The 18,245-nt window shown below is 40.8% G+C and overlaps 1 protein-coding gene across 3 annotated transcripts in view; it reads right to left on the bottom strand.

Annotated features, from left to right (window-relative positions):
- Positions 1 to 18,105, bottom strand: part of plcg1 (phospholipase C, gamma 1) — a 28,567-nt gene extending 10,462 nt beyond the window's left edge. For 2 of the 3 annotated variants that reach the window (XM_061697861.1, XM_061697880.1), the window contains exons 1-22: positions 17,834 to 18,105; positions 15,890 to 16,177; positions 7,795 to 7,947; positions 7,616 to 7,709; positions 7,474 to 7,521; positions 7,100 to 7,184; positions 6,880 to 6,963; positions 6,489 to 6,511; positions 6,338 to 6,407; positions 6,156 to 6,257; positions 5,297 to 5,415; positions 4,790 to 4,875; positions 4,376 to 4,496; positions 3,998 to 4,166; positions 3,608 to 3,730; positions 3,267 to 3,368; positions 2,939 to 3,126; positions 2,390 to 2,590; positions 701 to 820; positions 415 to 595; positions 215 to 292; positions 36 to 139 (exon numbers count right to left, since the gene is read on the bottom strand). In XM_061697861.1, the coding sequence (XP_061553845.1) occupies positions 36 to 139; positions 215 to 292; positions 415 to 595; positions 701 to 820; positions 2,390 to 2,590; positions 2,939 to 3,126; positions 3,267 to 3,368; positions 3,608 to 3,730; positions 3,998 to 4,166; positions 4,376 to 4,496; positions 4,790 to 4,875; positions 5,297 to 5,415; positions 6,156 to 6,257; positions 6,338 to 6,407; positions 6,489 to 6,511; positions 6,880 to 6,963; positions 7,100 to 7,184; positions 7,474 to 7,521; positions 7,616 to 7,709; positions 7,795 to 7,947; positions 15,890 to 16,106 (2,468 nt within the window). In that variant the 5' untranslated portion in view covers positions 16,107 to 16,177; positions 17,834 to 18,105. The remainder of the gene's footprint in view (positions 1 to 35; positions 140 to 214; positions 293 to 414; positions 596 to 700; positions 821 to 2,389; positions 2,591 to 2,938; positions 3,127 to 3,266; positions 3,369 to 3,607; positions 3,731 to 3,997; positions 4,167 to 4,375; positions 4,497 to 4,789; positions 4,876 to 5,296; positions 5,416 to 6,155; positions 6,258 to 6,337; positions 6,408 to 6,488; positions 6,512 to 6,879; positions 6,964 to 7,099; positions 7,185 to 7,473; positions 7,522 to 7,615; positions 7,710 to 7,794; positions 7,948 to 15,889; positions 16,178 to 17,833) is intronic. The other variant, XM_061697870.1, reaches the window with a different exon arrangement.
- Between the last annotated feature and the right edge of the window lie 140 nt (positions 18,106 to 18,245).

The raw sequence follows: 18,245 nt of genomic DNA, 5'->3' as shown, positions 1-18,245 counted from the left end.
ATGAGATCTACGGCCATAATGGACATCAAACTCACCATCCTCCTTCCTGTTTGTCCACATTAGAGATGGTGGCGTTTTTAGTGAAGGAGAGCTCGTCATCTCTTTGGGCTTTATACTCGTACATGGCTCTTACTGTGCACTGTTAGGGGGCAGACAGGAAGTTAAGGAAATGTCAGAGGAATCTCAACTGACCCTCTCCAGAGGGGACACTCACCTTAAAGGTAGGCATTTGATTGGCTTCCACATAAAATCCAGGATTTCGGCCGTCGTAGAGTGACCCATAGTCGGGCTCCTGTCGGACAACACAACTCTTCTTACCTGGACTGTCATTGTTTTATTCAACATTAAAGAACCACACAAAAATCCAAACAATTTGTAATTATCAGTATCCGCTCAGTCCAGTGTGCTACTCACAGCAGTGCCGATCTTTTCCAGTGTGTCCTCGTTGATGGGATATCGCAGCTTCATTTTGCGATACAGGGGGTGCTTCTCGTAGTAGCTGATGAGATCTACGAGGCTGTCAAACTCAGAAGTGCCCAGCACCACAGTCTGACCCTCCTGCTGTACACGACAGTGCTTAATCTTGCCCTCAGCCCTGCATAGCAAACATAGACACAGAATAAATGACTAAGTGCCACACGATTAATAGCCTATCTATCTTTCCAATCTCTCTAAATGTCCTTAAGTCGTGGCAACTTGCCTGAAGGAAATAGCAAATGAGTTGGATTCAGCCCTCTTCCTGACAAGGAATGCCCCGTCTCTAGGAACCCTCATCAGCATATTCTCAGCATGACTCCTGGATAGGTTAGCATGGTACCACCTGGAACAAACAACCAAAAAAAAAAAAAAAGGGGCCAATGAGAACAGGTACACTTTCTTCAGAGCACTTTAATTGAGGGCAGATAATCCAATCTTCCCCTTATCATCGGTATCCCCCTACCTGCTGCACAAAGTCTCATTGAAAGTCACAAAAAAAAAATCATTTGATTGCAGTGAAAATCAGTTTCATGATTTTTTTTTTTTTTTTTTTTAATATAGTTGTGGCGAACCCCAATTACTTTGTATTTGTTTTTTACGGGAGCGGGGGTACAATCTTTGTGGCTGGTGTGTGTGCGTGTTTATTCATGCTTTGCGGTCCCACTATGTTGCAGATTTTGATTACAGTTGTTACTCAATTTTTTAAACTTTGTACAATATTTTTGTGTGATCCATTGCTCTCTCAGTGTTGTGTTTAAATGTGTTTGTATTGTTTTATGTGTTAATAGGTCTTTCAAAAAATGTAAGTGCCGTAAATGCAACAAAAAACATGCCTCGGGTGTATTTAGGGCATTTCTATTTCACAAATTTCACTTATTGCTGAGGTGGACTAGAATTTAACCTCCCCCCTCCCCCCATGGAGGGGGGAGGGAATCACTGCATACAGATCGTCAGTTTATGAATGGATAACCAATTTATTAGCATATAAATAACTACTTTATAAACAGATAACCATCTGATGAAAAAAAGGACAGTTATACTTTTACACAAAATGATTTTAAAGACTTTATTGAGCTCTGGAAAAAGGAGAATTTTCTAAAATTCACACTTTTTAGTTGATAATCAACTTTAATATTGAATATTTAGGGTGGTAAATATTATTCACTGGATGAGAGGAGACTATAAAAGCGGTTATGTACAGTAACTTAAGCTGTCAGATAATTGTGACAGATTTAAAAGCCAGGAAAACTTTGGCCTTCATGACATACAGCACTCACCCTTTTGTTTGTCTAAACTGAACTGAAGTACAATACTCATTGAGTTCATGTGGATGTGAAAGGCCCAGTTCGACTAAGTTTTCCTTAGACTACGCCACTGTGCTAATAAGCCAGTGACAGCCAGGCCATAAACTGTGGCAGCATGGTGGATCACTTGTTTGTGCTTTGATTAAGAAGGCTGTTAGCTGTTAATCGAGCTGCTCCGCTCCCCGCATATGAAAGCGGGTGAGCCCGTCCGCCCAGCCCGCGGCGAGTGGCGCTGCCTTCCCCGCAAATGAACCAGCGGTGAGAGGGAAATATAAGATAAAAATACAATTACAAACTGTATGGTTGACATTTTTACAGCGCACGTACACTTTTATCTACCGCCATCGCTTGGCATGTCACGTAAGCGGTTTTTTTAACACATGCATACATAAAAAAAAAAAAAAAAGTATATTTCTTTAAAGTGGTATATTTCATTAAAGTGGATTGTTCGCCGCAGTATTAGAGTGGCTCCTAACTACCGGAGACAAATTATTTGTGTGTTTTAACATATTTGGCCAATCATGATGATTCCCATTCAGGTGAATGAGAATACACGCAGTCAACACTCTTAACAATGTGTCAATTCTTAATATGTGAGTGAGTCTCACTCTTTGCTCTCATGGGCATTGGTCTGCGGCACAGGCTCAGTCAGCTTCATCTCAAATTCATTGCAGCGCAACGCCACCTGCTGGTAGTGGTTGATGAGGGCAAATAGCGTGTCAAATACGAGGTTGTCAGTCAGGTAGAACTTGGGGCTGCCGGCCTCTTGACGGGAGTGAATGCGACAGTGCTGCACTCGTCCAGAGCGCCTGGAAAACAAATGGGAATGGTAAAGGGTAAAAATGTAACAATAAGTACTGTTTTCAGTCAATTAGTGATTTCATTTATTAGAATGTTGTTGTTGTTGTTTTACTGTCTTGAAAAATGTATTTTCAGGGCCTTTCCAGGAAGTATTGCAGACAGATTATTAGGAGAATTGCAGTATATAAAGCGGTGTATGTGGTTTAACTTTCCATGTGTATCTGAAATGCACATTCACTTGAATGAATCATCAATGTGTCACTGCAGTCCTCAGTTGATAAATGTAACGTAAAAAAACTATCCGTGTTAAATATCAGTTTTCAGAAACCCCATGTAATGCCCCATGTGGAACATACCAGAAAGACAGTGTGTAATCTCCCACAAAGGTCTCACTCTCTCGAACCAGGAAGGAGCCATCAGGTGCTCCAGTCTCGAGGCAGTACTCCGACAGCAGCCGCTCAGCTATCTGTCGCCCGTCCCGCCCTGCACCCAACTTCCCATGAAACCACTTTTCCATAACATGCTGATCCATCCCATTGGAAACCTGTCGATTCGAGGGAGGGACTAATAAACATCTCAAATCCACCACCAACAACAGTACTTGCCACCTCACATTTGAAGTGTTGCAAAGATCTAGTTCTAGCACCGGGAAGTCTCTATTCAAATCAAGTGAGGACTACTAACCTCTCTGTGCTCCTCCTCCTCATCATTACCCTGATTACTCGAGGTCTCTTCTGAGTAGTAGATCTTACTGCTGGTCAGGACAAAGAAATGAGGATACCACTCCTGCAGCAAGAGGGACAGGATGTGAGAAGGCAGGATGCGTGAGCTACATTAATTATTTAGAACATCCATGTGTTGCACAGAAATCTGATCACCATCTAACCAGGAAAAGCAATTCTAGGATATTTGGTTCTAAGCAGGATAAGGTTATACAATAATATAAATACACAAACAAACAGTGAACAGACTTGTGTGTCCCAGAAGTTACATGTTGAATTTAAGACTGTTCCAAATGCAGTTACATGATTGATGGGGTCCTCCAAATATAGGATTCCGTTTTTTATGGAGTTGCTGATGTCGTTCTCCGAGTAGGGAGTAGACGTGGACACCTCCTCATAGGCGCTGCCCTCAGCAAGCTTCTTATGCTGCCGTGCATAAAAGGAGAGCATTGAGGTGAAAGATTAACATTAAGGATGAAAAATCAATTGCAATTCCAATAATATCACAGTATGAATGAAAAAAATGCAATTTTCCAGTCAAAAACATATGATTGTTATTATTATTAACCTAGAGCATACGGCAGAATCAACTTGCCACAATACAAAGTGCGCATAATGAGCCCAAACATGCGAGAGAGCGCTCAGTGGCAAGCATACAATGCCGATTGAAAAAAATGACATGGGAGGCTCAACCTTGATGAGGATCTTCTTCTTGAGCTGGTTGGGTGAGGGCAGGCCATCCGCAGCGATATCCACCGCCTTGGTCAGCAACATGTCTCCGAACAGTTTCTTAAAGTAAGTGGCCATGTTCCTCTGCTGGACAATACTGCAGTGGTCCTCAATGGACAGGATGATGGGAAAGCTGCGGGAGTGATCAGACTTAAAAGTTGCAACTTCCCTTTTCACTGCACTTGGGTGCCATTTCTTATCTTATTTTCTCACACAGAAGAATTTACTCAGGCTACATTGTTTCTCCACACTTTATGTGTGCAGCCTAATTATCTTTGTCATAAATCACCGGGGACGTCTGGAACAAGACACTGAGATGGCTGACAGCCTCTGGACACTCACTCTGACGTAACAAATGCGTGCTCCTTGATGGTGGTCAACACATCACAGAATTTGATCTTTGTCGTGAGGGTGTGCCCGTGGTAGATTACTGGCATTCCATCTGGACCATCCCAGCAGTCCACTGCAAAAACAGAACACATTCAGCAACTAGACTACAAAAAAAGGAGCAAAAAGGAATTGGAAAAGTACTACAGAGCTACACTCTTAACTCGACTTGCTATTGAAAGTCATTGTGTGATGTGTTATTTACTTATTTTTCTGTGACATAAACAAACACTTGTACGCAATTCAAAGAAACCAGCTTGACCAGTTCCCGTGTAACGTAATGTACAGTAGTTCTGAAACTGCTACTGTGTGCGCGCGCGAGGGTGTGTCATCTTACGGTAGCAGTTGAACAGGACGGTGTTTACTCACATTCAATACAGCGGCAACCCATCCTTAGACAGCGAGCATACGCCTCCAGAGACGACTCACTGGAAAACTGGTCTCCTGTCAGGTACCTAAAAATAAACGTGAAGAGTCAAAACATGCATACCCCTTTCATTCCGAAGCATTGACACTCTAATCACACCGGCATCGCTCACACACAACTGTAATGCTGCCACTCATTTCAACCACAATGAAAGCAACATCGGAAGCTGACATTCTGCTCTTTCAATGAGTATTGTTTGGCAACCGGCACAAAAGGTTCACACTTGAACAGTGTTTCACACAGTTTTCAATTGAAGGAAAACATGCATTTTCCTGCAAAATATAGGCCTCTCATTCTGGAATTTTATTGTTGAATAATCCACTTTTATCTGATAGGTGACGTCAGTTCAAAAGCTCTTCTGTTCCAAGTGGACGTTTCACACTGAATTGCTAGACTAGCATTCCCAAGACCCAACAACTCGTGGAGACAGAAACAAGCCGGACCCTTACGTGTTGTGAGAAGAGGATATCCAGTAATGGGACAAGGGGTTGTTCATATTCTCTGGACACACTTGGTCCAAGGAGGAACCCCAGATGGTGTTCTCTTTGGAGAATAGGTACGTCAGGAACTAGACAGGTGAGGCCAAAGCAACAACAAAAATATTTTACTGATCAAATATGAATCTAAAAGGTTCGATACAGGCAACAAATTTTGGCCAACATCCTGACTTAGATCCTCATGAATCTGTAAAAGAACGAAGTAGATTAAATACGATTCCCCTACACATACTGCACTTAAAATTTCAAAGAAATTTGAGTTAAATTACACTATATAAACAAAGTTAGAGTATGTCTTGCTCGATATGTCAAATATACTGTAGGCTATCCATAGGCCTCAAACTAGCAAATTATCCATCATGAAAACAATGAAGAGATTTAAGAATTCATGGAATACATAGCAACATAAGCCTTGTTTCAATGTGCGATTCCTAGCATGAAGCCGTATTAAGTGCCATAATAGGACCTCGTGCATTCAGAGATGGTACCAGCTCCTCCAGGCCGGTTAGTATAAATGCTCTCTGTTCTCTGCTGTGTTTAGTCAATCACCGCTTTATGGCGACCACAAAGGGCATCAGTCACTTTATGCATACTACGCACACGACGCCACAGCCAACCTAATCTAATTGTATGGGAGGTGTTTAAGGCCAACACTGGGCATTCTTGTCTCAATCACTGAGCACCACCTACCTACACAAGCAATATGGGAATTTGGAGGGGTGGGGTGAGTGGATAACATAATATGACAACTATTTAGCAAAAAGCTCCAAAAATAATATCAGGAAAATAAAGAATGTATGAACATGTGTACCTCATCTTGGAGGAAATAAGGCTGTTCAACTTCTCTCAGAGGGTCTTTCAGGTAGCCAAATATAAACTCCTGAACCTTGCTGCTGTCTGTGGCCCACATATCCTGCATTTACAGAGAGTGTATCAAAACACATACATATTCAAGCATTAGGGGAAGCTGCAATAAACTAGAGATATTATTACCATTTGAGAATCAAGGAGGAAGCTCTTAAAATCCTCAAGGGAGATCCTCTGTTCTGGTCTGTCAATGAACCTGGCAGAGAAAGTAATGCCTCAGTAAGCACACATATGGGATGGAGCTGAGCATTGGCGTATTTGTTTAGTTTTGGCCTACCTCTGCAAAAATGGGATCTCCAGCTGAAAGAAAGACGGAAAAAGTCAGTGAATTGGAGGCCTGAGGATGGGCACAAACTGGTGTTGTGTAAGTGTGGTTATTCATGGAAGGCTCTGAGGTCATCCATTTATGTTAAATATACCCTCGCCTGCCTCCTCTTCATGTGTGAGTGTGCTCATGTGTGTCCTAATGGCCTTAAGTAGAAGGGCTTGCGAGTTTTGAACTGGATTGTATTGATCTTGTTGCCATTTGACAACAGACAGATGGGGGAGGAAGCATGCCTTGGCAATGGCATCGGACTGTGGGGGTGGACTGCTGAGCGGATGCACAAACTCAGACAGACGTGTCTGTGAATAGTGGACACAAAACACGATGCATCGTATCAACTTACGTTCTTTTGAGCATCGAACATTAGGTTGCGATAAAGTTGGGAAAACTGGCAGAAGGATACTTCGCCATTCCTCAACTCTGAGTCCTGAAAAACAGATCACAAAGAGAAGATTACAAATGAGAGAGTCATCATCTTTCACCTCAAGTTTCATGCTAAACACTGAAGTAACCAGGGAAGGGAACAGAAGTGTCAGCCAGACTGTTAAGCAGAGGGAGGTTACCGGAAGTTTCTCTCGGAGGAACCTCATGTTGGGCACCCTGTAGTTGACCTGGCTCAGCATGTTCTTCAGATCCTTACAGGATATCCTAAACACGAGCACATGCTTGGTTCAAAAAATGAAACACAAATATGAAGATGCACGTAGACGCACGTCCCAGAAAGCTTTGGCCAGGGAAGAAAACCCCCGCAGCCTCAAACTGACTTGCTCTGTGCATCTCCTCAAATCCTACGCAGTCTGTTTCCTGCTGCAGGAAAAGTTACTGGTGGCGTGGCTGAGAGGTTAGTTCCTTTACGGCATCTCACAACACGCAAGTTTGTTTTGAAAAAGTAATGATGAACTAATGACAACATTTTTAATTGAACAACTTATCTTACCTATCTTCTCTGTTGCGGTCAACAGCATAGAATTGTTTCCGTAACCACCTAAATAGAGACAATATGGACGTGGCACATTGAAATAATTACAGTGAATGCAAAGACGTGGTCGTGGTATATGTCCAGCCTTATACTTCCTTACCTCTCTATTTGAAAGGGTGTTGGGGACTTCAGCGTGTCAGCCACAAGCCAGTTCAACCCCTTCACCCACATGGTCATCTCCTCATCGGACGTTGCTATTGTGATACAAGCAATAAACAATAATAAAGTCACATACACAACATACATACACAGTCACTAAGTCACAGTCAAACGTCATACCTGCTAGACTGAGTGATTTAAGGCGAAACTCTGTCCCGTACAGAATTACAAAGCAGTGAGCTTGATCCAGCCTGGCTGCAGAGTCCTCCATATAGCGCTCAAAGTCCCGGGACTTCTGCCCGGGTCGGATCTCTTTGATTTCTCGGATGTCGACTAGAGATACGGCACACATATGACAAGTGTTGAAAAAATTTAGCATGTCTACACTGACACGTTTTGGTTTTTTTAAGTCCTAAAAACAACTGCAAATAAACTGTACAGCCTGAGTGATAACTACTTATATTTAAGGAAAAGGCACAATTGCAATGGCAAATTGGAGGGTTAGTCCTGAATATCACAAGAAGAAAAATGTACAATTGCTGCACACTGTTATATCAAAGACGCAAAAGCTACAATTAAATAAAAAAACTGTTAGATAAAAATAAAAAATAAAGCCGACTGGACTCTGCATTAGCAAAGATAGGGCCACGCTACCAACCAGGCAAGTGTTACTTATTTGCCAACTACGTAGTATACCATAGCTAATGCTTGGCTGGATGAGTGAGTCTGCAACAGGCCCTTCTGCCACTGAAGAAACTGCCAATTGACTAAAGTGTTTTATTTCTAGCATCTAAAATACAAAAATAGCCTAGTGTTCCATTATAAAAGGTAATGTGTAAATTACCAAGGTGCTGCTGCTTACCAAGTTCAAATATGATGAAGCTTTTACACTCAAATGAACTTTAGAGATTAAAGACACACGTCTGCCTCATTGTAACCTGCCTCTGTTTATGAGCGCACACAAAGTTTACACGTGTGGGCTGAGGTAACTCAAAGGCCTTGGCAGCGAGGGGACTCTCCTGCTAATGCCTGCGCGCACACACACACACACACACACACACACGAGCCACACTTTTTTTTTTTTTTCAGCTCGTGCCCTTCTTCCTGCTCCTGCATCACACTTCCTGTGCTTTTGTCGCCTACACACCACATCGTGTAGAGGTGTACATGCTTTTTTGAAACACAAAAAAACCCACATAGGTCTTCTCACACTGAATTTCACCAAGCAAAAATGGTAAATGGTCAACAGGGTTCACCTGTATAGCACAGTTCTATCTTTAAAATACTTTTTACACCTGTCACCTTGTTCACCCACTGACACAATAATTAACTCTGATGAATATTGTCATAAGAAACTAATAGATCCTTCACACATTGTCTGTACCACCTGACTCCCCCTCCCCCCATTCCCTTCCACAAACTGTGTATATTTGAGTTCACCATATGTGCGAATAGACTTGCACGAAAAGAAAGACGGGTTGACTTGTTTCAGTCCTCTGCGTCAAACCTTTCGGGGCTTACTTGCGTAGATACCGGAAATAAGGAGGGAGCCAGAGGTATATCCTCATTAAAGGAGATGAGAGGATGTACCCTGCAGCACACTCCCACGCTTCCTTCAGCTCTCCATCCTGCCTTCCGCAAACACTTTGAACATCCATGAACAATGTGTACATTTATTTAGAACTATCCATCCATTTTCTATAACGCTTGTCACCAATAGGGTCCACTCTGGTTTTCAGTTACCCAATATCCATTCTTTTTTCATTTTACATTTTGTGGTCTCAATTGCAGATATTTGGGAAGCGGCATTGTATTTCTTTTCTTATTGATTGTATTCGGCCTGTACCTCAATAGGCATACAGAACGTATGCGAAATAACATGGTCAAGGTGTGAGTGACACGAAGATTTTAATTTGAGAACATTCGAGAATTGCAGCCACAATGCCACGTCTGTAGTCGCACTTGAAAAAAATGCTCCAATACCATTTTACCAGCCTGACATATACCTTTCAGGCAAGCAGAGTAGGAGTCATGTCAGCTTTGGGGTATAAGGTAAACATGGATGACAACACTAGCCGTCCCGGATCTGAGCATCTTGGAGCGGAGCTCTAGAAACACAATGTTTGCTGGACAGTGCGCCACCGCGTCTTTTACGGGGCGGCTGGGCGATGAGCTGCGGCATGAAAGTCAACGATGGTGTGATAATGTATCACTTCAGTTGTCCTGATAACAGTTTTATTTTATAACTGAAATGCCTTCTGGTACGAGCTACATTTAACTGAAATGTAAGTACCAGTTCTTGTACCCATCCCGAGTATTTTCAGAAGCTCAGAACAAAGAGAAATAATCAGTTCCACTTCTCTTTTGTACTTTATGAAAAAACAATTCAGAGAAATTCAGTTTAAACTGAAGATGTCTGGTGCCTCAGGGATTATTCAGGCAGTAGACCAAGGAAAACACATTTTTATCAAAGTTCTGCTGAAATACCTCTTTTATGTTGTGTATAAAAAAAGATAACAGTAAAAGGCAACAGCAGCAAAAAATAAAAAAATAATTAAAAAAATCTTGCCATGACAACTATACAAGCGACAGCGGTCGTTTCAGTGTGCACTTCCACGTCAGCTGATTCAACAAACAGCTTCGGGGAATCAGATAAGAACAAATGTCTGTCATGTTCGTAAGCATTTTCTTCACGCGACACATACTGGAAACAAAAGAAGTTTCCATACACCAGTGATGTAAACACAGACACGAAATTATTCACCCCCTCTATTTCACATCTCTCCACTTGGGGGAAATGTTACCAAATCAGGCAAGTGCAAATCTTAAATGGCATCAAATATGTGACGTGCAAAAGGAAAAAAAATGTGTACCGTCACAGCAGGACTGGTGACAGGTGAGCCTCCATATTTACATTTCTGAAATAGTCACAATAGTAACAGCTACTAACCAAAGTTATATTTGACATGCACGCGACTCGAAAAGAAGACTGAGTGCCAAGTGTAAATGGCAAACAAGCTACACTAGCAACAGCACTTTGAATGGGACTTCACCAACCAGGAAAATTTTCCACTATGACCAAATCTTTCTGTTTAGAAGAAAAAAAAAAATAGAAGAAAAAAAATAGTAGACAATTTACACAGTATCTTCATGTCTCATTTCCCAAAAACTGAAGATAGACAGAAGGTCAAATATTCAAGAAATTGGCAATTTTAAAATATTACTTAAACCAAAATGTTTATTGCTTACTTTAGTACAGTAAGCAAACGTCACTTCTCCTTCACATTAATGTGACTGAAGATAAATATGGCTGTTGTTCTGCATCATATTTCAGAGTGAGCAAGGAATGTGTCAAAGATCCTTCAGACATGCTCAATACAGTACTGTATAATCATAACTCACTTATTCGCTGTGACTAAGTGTCACATCTGTCAGTCTGTCACAGCTGAGTTAACTGCCTGGTCCAGTTAGTCTTGTGTTGCATGAGATCAGCCAGAGAAGACTGGCATATCTTAAATGTGTCCACATGTCCTATGAATAAGCAATCATGCCAGAACCGTGAAGAGGATCACAGTGTCAATAAGTTTAAATACAGTGCCAGGGTTTCTCCTCCATATACATTTTAGAGGCGGCTCCCTCCGCCCAATTTCGGGAAGCCGCTGGCTCTAAACAGTCTCTGACATACCCAAAGCTTATTATTTGACCAGTTGGGTGTCATTTTTAACCGAAACTGTGGTATTACACCACGACAATGGCCCAGCGCTGTGTCAGAAATAGTTAGAAGTCGCTCCTAAAACCGGCGAAGATGAACCGCCATGAACGAAAGACTATTTCCTGCTGAAAATGTTTTGTCGCTTATCAAACAGTTTATTTAACAGTTTTACAAAAGAAATTTTACTAATCTTTCCAGATTTTTCCAAAAACACAGAGCCAGTGGTTTTGATCCTAAGTGAATGGACAAATTCACCTGGCTCAGACATACCAAGGAAGCCATGCTTTGTTTTATAATATGTCAGATGCATTACGGCCCGAAGCAGCAGTCACTTGCTGCTGCGGATGAAACAACCGTGCATAAAGTACAGGCTGGATACCTCAGACTTGAAGGTATTGTTCTGGGTATCCGACATCTCATGAGGCTTTAAGGCTAACGTTCATAAAATGATGGCTATCCATCAATAAGGCAGCAATAGAATAAGGAAAATGCATACAAGGTGTAGCACATAAAACTCTATAAATTAAAGCAAAAACTTTCTTTTTTTTTTTTTTAAATTGCTTGCTTGATTTTTTATTTAATTTATTTTATTTTTTTTACTTTTTGGGGAGAACAGTGCACTGGATTACAAGAAGTGCATGAGGAAAATTTACCAAATTGAAATGTGTCACTGAATCAAAATGATATTCCAATATTTTAATTGGGCTGAATATCGCCAAGTTGAAGTTGATTAACTTCACTGTTTAACTGTAAACACGTGAACTTTTGTTGTATTTAATATCAAATAGGGTTCTGTATTTTCATTTTGTATTTCAGTATAATAGTCTATATACAGTTAAAATCAGAACTTTACATACGCTATACAAAAAGAGACATCCATATTTTATAATTTATAATCATTTGGGTATTCCTAATTGACCTAAACCACTTTTAGTCTGATTTCATGTCAGAGTGAGAATGAAAAAAGCCTAGGTCTTTTTATATAGTGTATGTAAACGTCTAGTTTCAACTGCATGATAAAAAGAAAACTTTAAAGAAAAATAAAACGCACTGAATACTACATAGAAAATGTGTTTACTTGACCCAGTGGGGGTAAGCGCATACGCACGAGTGCAAATTATCACAATGGTACCACTTCTTGCCTCTGTTTGAGCAAGAAAAAACTCTGGCTCTACTATTCTCAAAAGTAGCAGTGAACTAATGAATGGACGATTGAATGAGTGAACCCGAAGCAAGCAGTGACAGACTCCAGCCTGGCTGGTTGTAACCCACATCATTCTAATGTTGTTCAGCAACCGTTACGCAATAACATAAGAAGAATCCAGCATGTGTTTTAATAGAGTGCCCGCCATTACTGACTATTTGGCTTCTATAACAGCTGGAGATGAAAATTATGTGAAGCCAGGAGTTGATGGTAGCCACCAAATGAGTGAGCCTAGTGAACATTGTAGAGGGAGTTGGGATGACATCGATGTACCATTAGCCATTTTTTGGCCAGTTTACAATTATGCGACTATGTTAAAAATGAGAACTGAGGTGCATCTGCAATGCTAAACGTCTGTACCCTCATCACTCGCTATTAAAGTTAAGAGTTTTTAAAGTGAAGATAAGTGGTTCAGAGAACAGATGGATGGATGTATAAGTGTTTGAATTTATTTACAATATACAGTGGGTACGGAAAGTATTCAAACCCCCTTAAAATGTTCACTCTTTTTTATATTGCAGCCATTTGCTAAAATCATTTAAGTTATTTTTTTCCCCTCGTTATTGTCCACACCGCGCGGCACGGTAGGTGTGAATGTGAGTACGAATGGTTGTTCGTTTATGTGCGCGCTGTGATTGGCTGGCGACCAGTTCAGGGTGTACCCCGCCTCTCGCCCGCAGTTAGCTGGGATAGGCTCCAGCATGCCCGCGACCCTAGTGAGGATAAGCGGAATGGAAGATGAATAAATGAATGAATGTACACACCGCACCCCACCCATATTGTCAGGGGGAAAAAACGGAATTGTTGAAATTTTTTTGCTGATTTATGAAAAAAGAAAAACTGCAATATCACACAGCCCTAAGTATTCAGACCCTTTGCTCAGTATTTAGTATTAAGACCCTTTTGAGCTAATACAGCCATGAGTCTTTTTGGGAATGATGCAACAAGTTTTGTATTTTTTTGTAAATTTCAACAAATTTAAAGTCACCCAGTGTCTGCCAGTTGCTTGTGTTAGACCGAGGTTACAGTTGATTCAAGTTTTTCAGCCTATCAAGACCACAAAGAGGAAATCAATTAGAGAGATAGCGAAAACGTGCAAAATGCCTCTTGAAGCATCCATGCACTGCATACTTAACCACAAATTACGGGTTGTTTCAAAGCTAATGGATATAATTGTCTCAGTGCCTTTGATAAAAGGTATGAACACAGCAAACACACTTGTTACAAGATTACACACTTCCAGTAAAAAAAAAAAAAAAAAAAAAAAACCTCATCCTCTATTCCTGTACATAAATGAGGCGTCATTTCACCTGTACAGGAATATCAAATTGCAATCATGAACTCGTGTGTATGAGATATTTGCTTGTAGGGAATAGGATAGGATACTACTGTGGAAAAAAACTAAACAAAACAAAAACAAAAGGGCTGTCTTTTTTTCTTTTTCTGCTTGTGAGTGTGTTGCATCCGGATCAGAGTGCAGCTGTGCACAAGACATCCTGCTACGCCAGAGGTAGACAACTAAACTACTCTGTGAAGGACCGCATGTCCTTAGTTAGGTGCACCATTGGCATCCTGGTACTGTAATCGAGGTAAATATTGAATCTACTTGAACTGACATCATCGAAAGTGCGTTCCGGGGGGGGGGGGGGGGGGGGGGGTTGTGGCAACTTTGCCTACAAAAGCAAAGGACGATCCATCAACTTGTGGACAACAGAACAAATCACACAAACATGCTTGAACAAAAGTAATCATAACACTATTAAATTCAAGCAGCAACTTTAATGTATACAAAGACATTGTGGATACAAATGAAAGTAATGAGTGTTTCTAAAACACAAAAACCAAGATGGCTTTTCTATTATCCATTTTTGTTCCCATTAGAGTTGGCATCATAATAATACTAATAATAACTCATATGTATATAGCAGACCTCTCAGCCGGTATTGCACACCTTTTGTGAACACAGAACTTTGGAAATGTCTCTTTTGTGACTGGCGTCATGCAGTTGAGTCCATCTGTTTTGTCAAGTTTGACAAAAATAAAGTACAATCACGCTAGAACAGTGACTCTGTTCTGTGTTTTTATGTCTCAAAAGTATTTTTTTGTCAAAATAGCTGCATATTGTCATACAAGAGCGGCTCCAACTGCCAGAGAGACACACACACACACACACACACGCACACATATACACAGTATTATATATGCATAATATGTATAACATAATATCTATATAAGGCTCACTTTTGCACATATTTTGGTTCTGTCCTACAATTGAACACATTTTGGTCTGAAATGTTTGAATGTTTTTTTTTTTTTCTAAGCAATGTGTACTCGTGCTGACAGTAAATTAGCCATATTTGGTTCCTCCCCACCAGAAGCAGGCGATCGAGGTTGAGATGGTTGGCAGCAAAGAAATGAAGATTATTCAATTGGAAGTCCCCACAAACCCCATGCTTCAAGGTGGTGAAACGAAATGATTCATTTTGCAAGGAGGGCATAGATCTGCTTTAACCCAAAAAAAAATCACGTCGTATATGTAAACGTTTTGACTATTTTGCCCACATTGCCCTTTCAAAAAACGATAACCTATCACAAGATGGAGGAATTTGTCTATTTAAATGATACTTGTGTACTTAAATTGCTCAAAAAATTATATTTACAATAAATAATGTATCTTTGTTCCTCTATTTATGCCAGTGAGGCATAGTGACAGACAGAACAACTCAACGGTCTTCTATTACGGAAAACAAGATTTTATTGTAGTAGTCTGACATAGTGCAATCGTGAAAGAGAAAATTTGTCTTGTAGTCTGATCCGGGAATTACGTGTTGCCTGTCTCAGACGTGTTGTCTGTTCCACACTGCGACATGTATTATTTTTTTTTTTTATATACCTTTACTGCCCGTCATATATTTCCAGTAGTACGTCAAAAGACACGTGACAAGGATAAAAAATAAACGAGCTTTTGGATTCAAATATACTGTGCACGATGGCGACGAGGAGTAAATGTCTTTTGCGGAGCTGATCAATGATCGGCGAATTATGACATTAAAGTTGATCAGCCGATCAGCATAAAATGCGAAATATCGGCCGATACCGATCAGGCCGATAAAATCGGTGTAAAGCATATATATATATATATATATATATATATATATATATATTCCTTATTTTAGAAAAATGCAAATAATGTAAAGTTCCATGTTTTGGCATCTACGATTCCACTGCTTTTACAGATGTTTTAGGTTTTTGCTGTGATATTGTTTCAGTATTGGTATCGAGGTACTTTATGCAGGTCGAGTATGAAAGTCCGAATTTTGGTTTCGTGACAACACTTAAGTGTGTAAGTGGGTACTCACTCTCGCCCTCTATTTTGTCTGTGCCGCGAGTCCAAATAACGGTCCTCGTCTCCAGCTTGACCTGGAAAGTCCTCCTCTCTGGCCGCTGAGATTTCTTGGAATAAAACAGCGTCAGCACCGTGCCCAGCTCCAGGTCTCGGTAGAGGTTGTTCATCTCTGCGTTGTTGTCCATCCACGTGACGGGTCCGTTGGAAAAGAAGCCCGAGGTCCCAGCCATGTTCACTTCCCCTGTTTGTTATCTGTTTCCTTTCAGAACAATATGCTCAGCCCGGGCCTAGACAGGGATACCTACAACATGAGGAGGAGGAGGGAGGCCCATGAAACAACAATTCCAAACCTGTCAGACCTAGACATACTTTCGACCATAGTTGAGGCAGCCAGGTGGAATGTTTGGCAGCTTCATTGAATATTTACAATTTCCTATTCAAATTTGGATATACGCAGGTGTACCTATATTATCAATCAGATTATAGTCATTGTTCAAGGTATTATAACGAGGGCTGCAGCTATCTAATATTCCTATTTTATTGGAAATCATTCCCCCCATCCCCGATTACAGTTTATTAACTGATTGTTGTTGTTTATTTGGCATTGTTTAATGAGTAAACAAAACCAAATAAGCAACAATTAAGCAATATCACACGAGAAAGTGACATTGTACTCGCTAACCTTTTTGAAAGTGAGAGCCACTTCTTAAGTACTGATTAATGTGAAGGGCTACTAGCTTGATATACATTTCTGAGGCTGCTTCATGGTCATTGGCATGTCAATGACATCTTATTCATACATCTTATTCGTAATAGATTAAACTGACTATTATTTTCTCCACAAATTGATGATGGTTCAGTTACTGGTTTGGTCCGTAACATGTCAGAAAATGGACAAAAATGTTGATTATTGTTATCTAAAAAAAAGCAGATGCATGTAAATATTTTGATCAAACACAAAAATAATCAGTCTGGTTTCATGGATGACTACATAAATCAGACAATATTTACTGTTGAAATCAAGCGGATCTGGACATTTTTTTAAACAAGTTAAACAGTGGCTCCAAACGATCATCCGATTGTATCGAAACAGTTGTCGATTAATTTGAAAATTCCTGTTCTCAAATAATGGATTAAGTGTTGCACCTCTAATTGTAACCAAGACATAGTTTGATGCACAGCAAAGGCAAAGCTATTCATTAAATAATTTGTCTTTAAGGTAATGCCACAAATCTCATTTGATGAATAAAAGAAACAAACAAACAGACAGAAAATCTCGAAAGTATAGTCATAATCATGTAAGGCGACACGGTCGCTGCAAGAACAGTCAACAGCGTTTTGACTTTCGTGAAATAATCGTTTTAATTCTGGAAACATCCAGTGCCCTTAATAAAATCAAACTTAAGAGACAAAAAGAAAAGGGAAAAAAACACCTGGCAGGGAAGCTAATGTTTCTTCAAGCTAATCCCACAGCGCATACAGTAACTTTCGCCACAAAATTTGACCGAACAGTTTCGACATTCAAACCTTTCGGAGTTTGTAAAAAAGACAATAGACAGTATCCGCACCCACTGCACAATACGTTGAGTGAGGCAACACATTTTGTTTTATTATTATTTATTTTATTTTTTTGGGGGGGGGGGGCGAGATACTTTGAAGCAGCCGAATGGGAGAACAAGAAACGCCTGGCTGCTATTTATTTCCTCAGCGCGGAATCACCACCGCGGCCGGTGAGAGCTAGCATGTCGCTGGGCCACAGGCATGGTGCTGCTGCAGTTTTTGTTAGACCTTCAAAATAGGCTCAGGTACGACTAGCTACTCTTCCCCGTCTTGACGTGTCCGCTTTCATATGTTCGTTGAAAAAAAAAAAAAAAAAAAAAAAAAAAAGTGAGGGGGGAGGGAAAAATAAAAACAACACGTCGCAGTAGCTTGCTGTGCTGTGCTGTGCTGGACTTACCGCAATCTCGGCCTGACCGCACATCTCTAGTGGCTGCTACTCTCTCCCGTTTGTTACCTTGCCTTCTGCTTTTCCGAGATGTGAGCACCGCTGAGCACCAGGGAAGGCTCACCATTTCCCGTCAACAAAACGCCCAGTTTCCTCGTCTCCCCTGTGGCCGTCCATAGAGACAGGCAGACTGCGAGAGCCAGAGCAAAGGTACGCAAGCCTGCCTGAGTCGAGTCGGGAGACTGGCAGCAGCCCAAGCGATTCTCCTCCCCGCGACCACCAGCAGCGTCAATGCGAAAACCTACCTCTTCCGGTGACGTATTTCACAATAAAAGCTCAGCCAGACAAATAGTGAGCTCCTATTTCACGATGTTATTATTATTATTATTATTCAAACTTGATACATGACACCACCAGTAGGCCT

The sequence above is a fragment of the Phycodurus eques genome, chromosome 1 (genome assembly GCF_024500275.1).
Source record: "Phycodurus eques isolate BA_2022a chromosome 1, UOR_Pequ_1.1, whole genome shotgun sequence".
NCBI classification, from domain to species: domain Eukaryota; kingdom Metazoa; phylum Chordata; class Actinopteri; order Syngnathiformes; family Syngnathidae; genus Phycodurus; species Phycodurus eques.
Note: the sequence above shows the minus strand (reverse complement) of the source record. Positions and strands in the feature narration are given on the sequence as shown.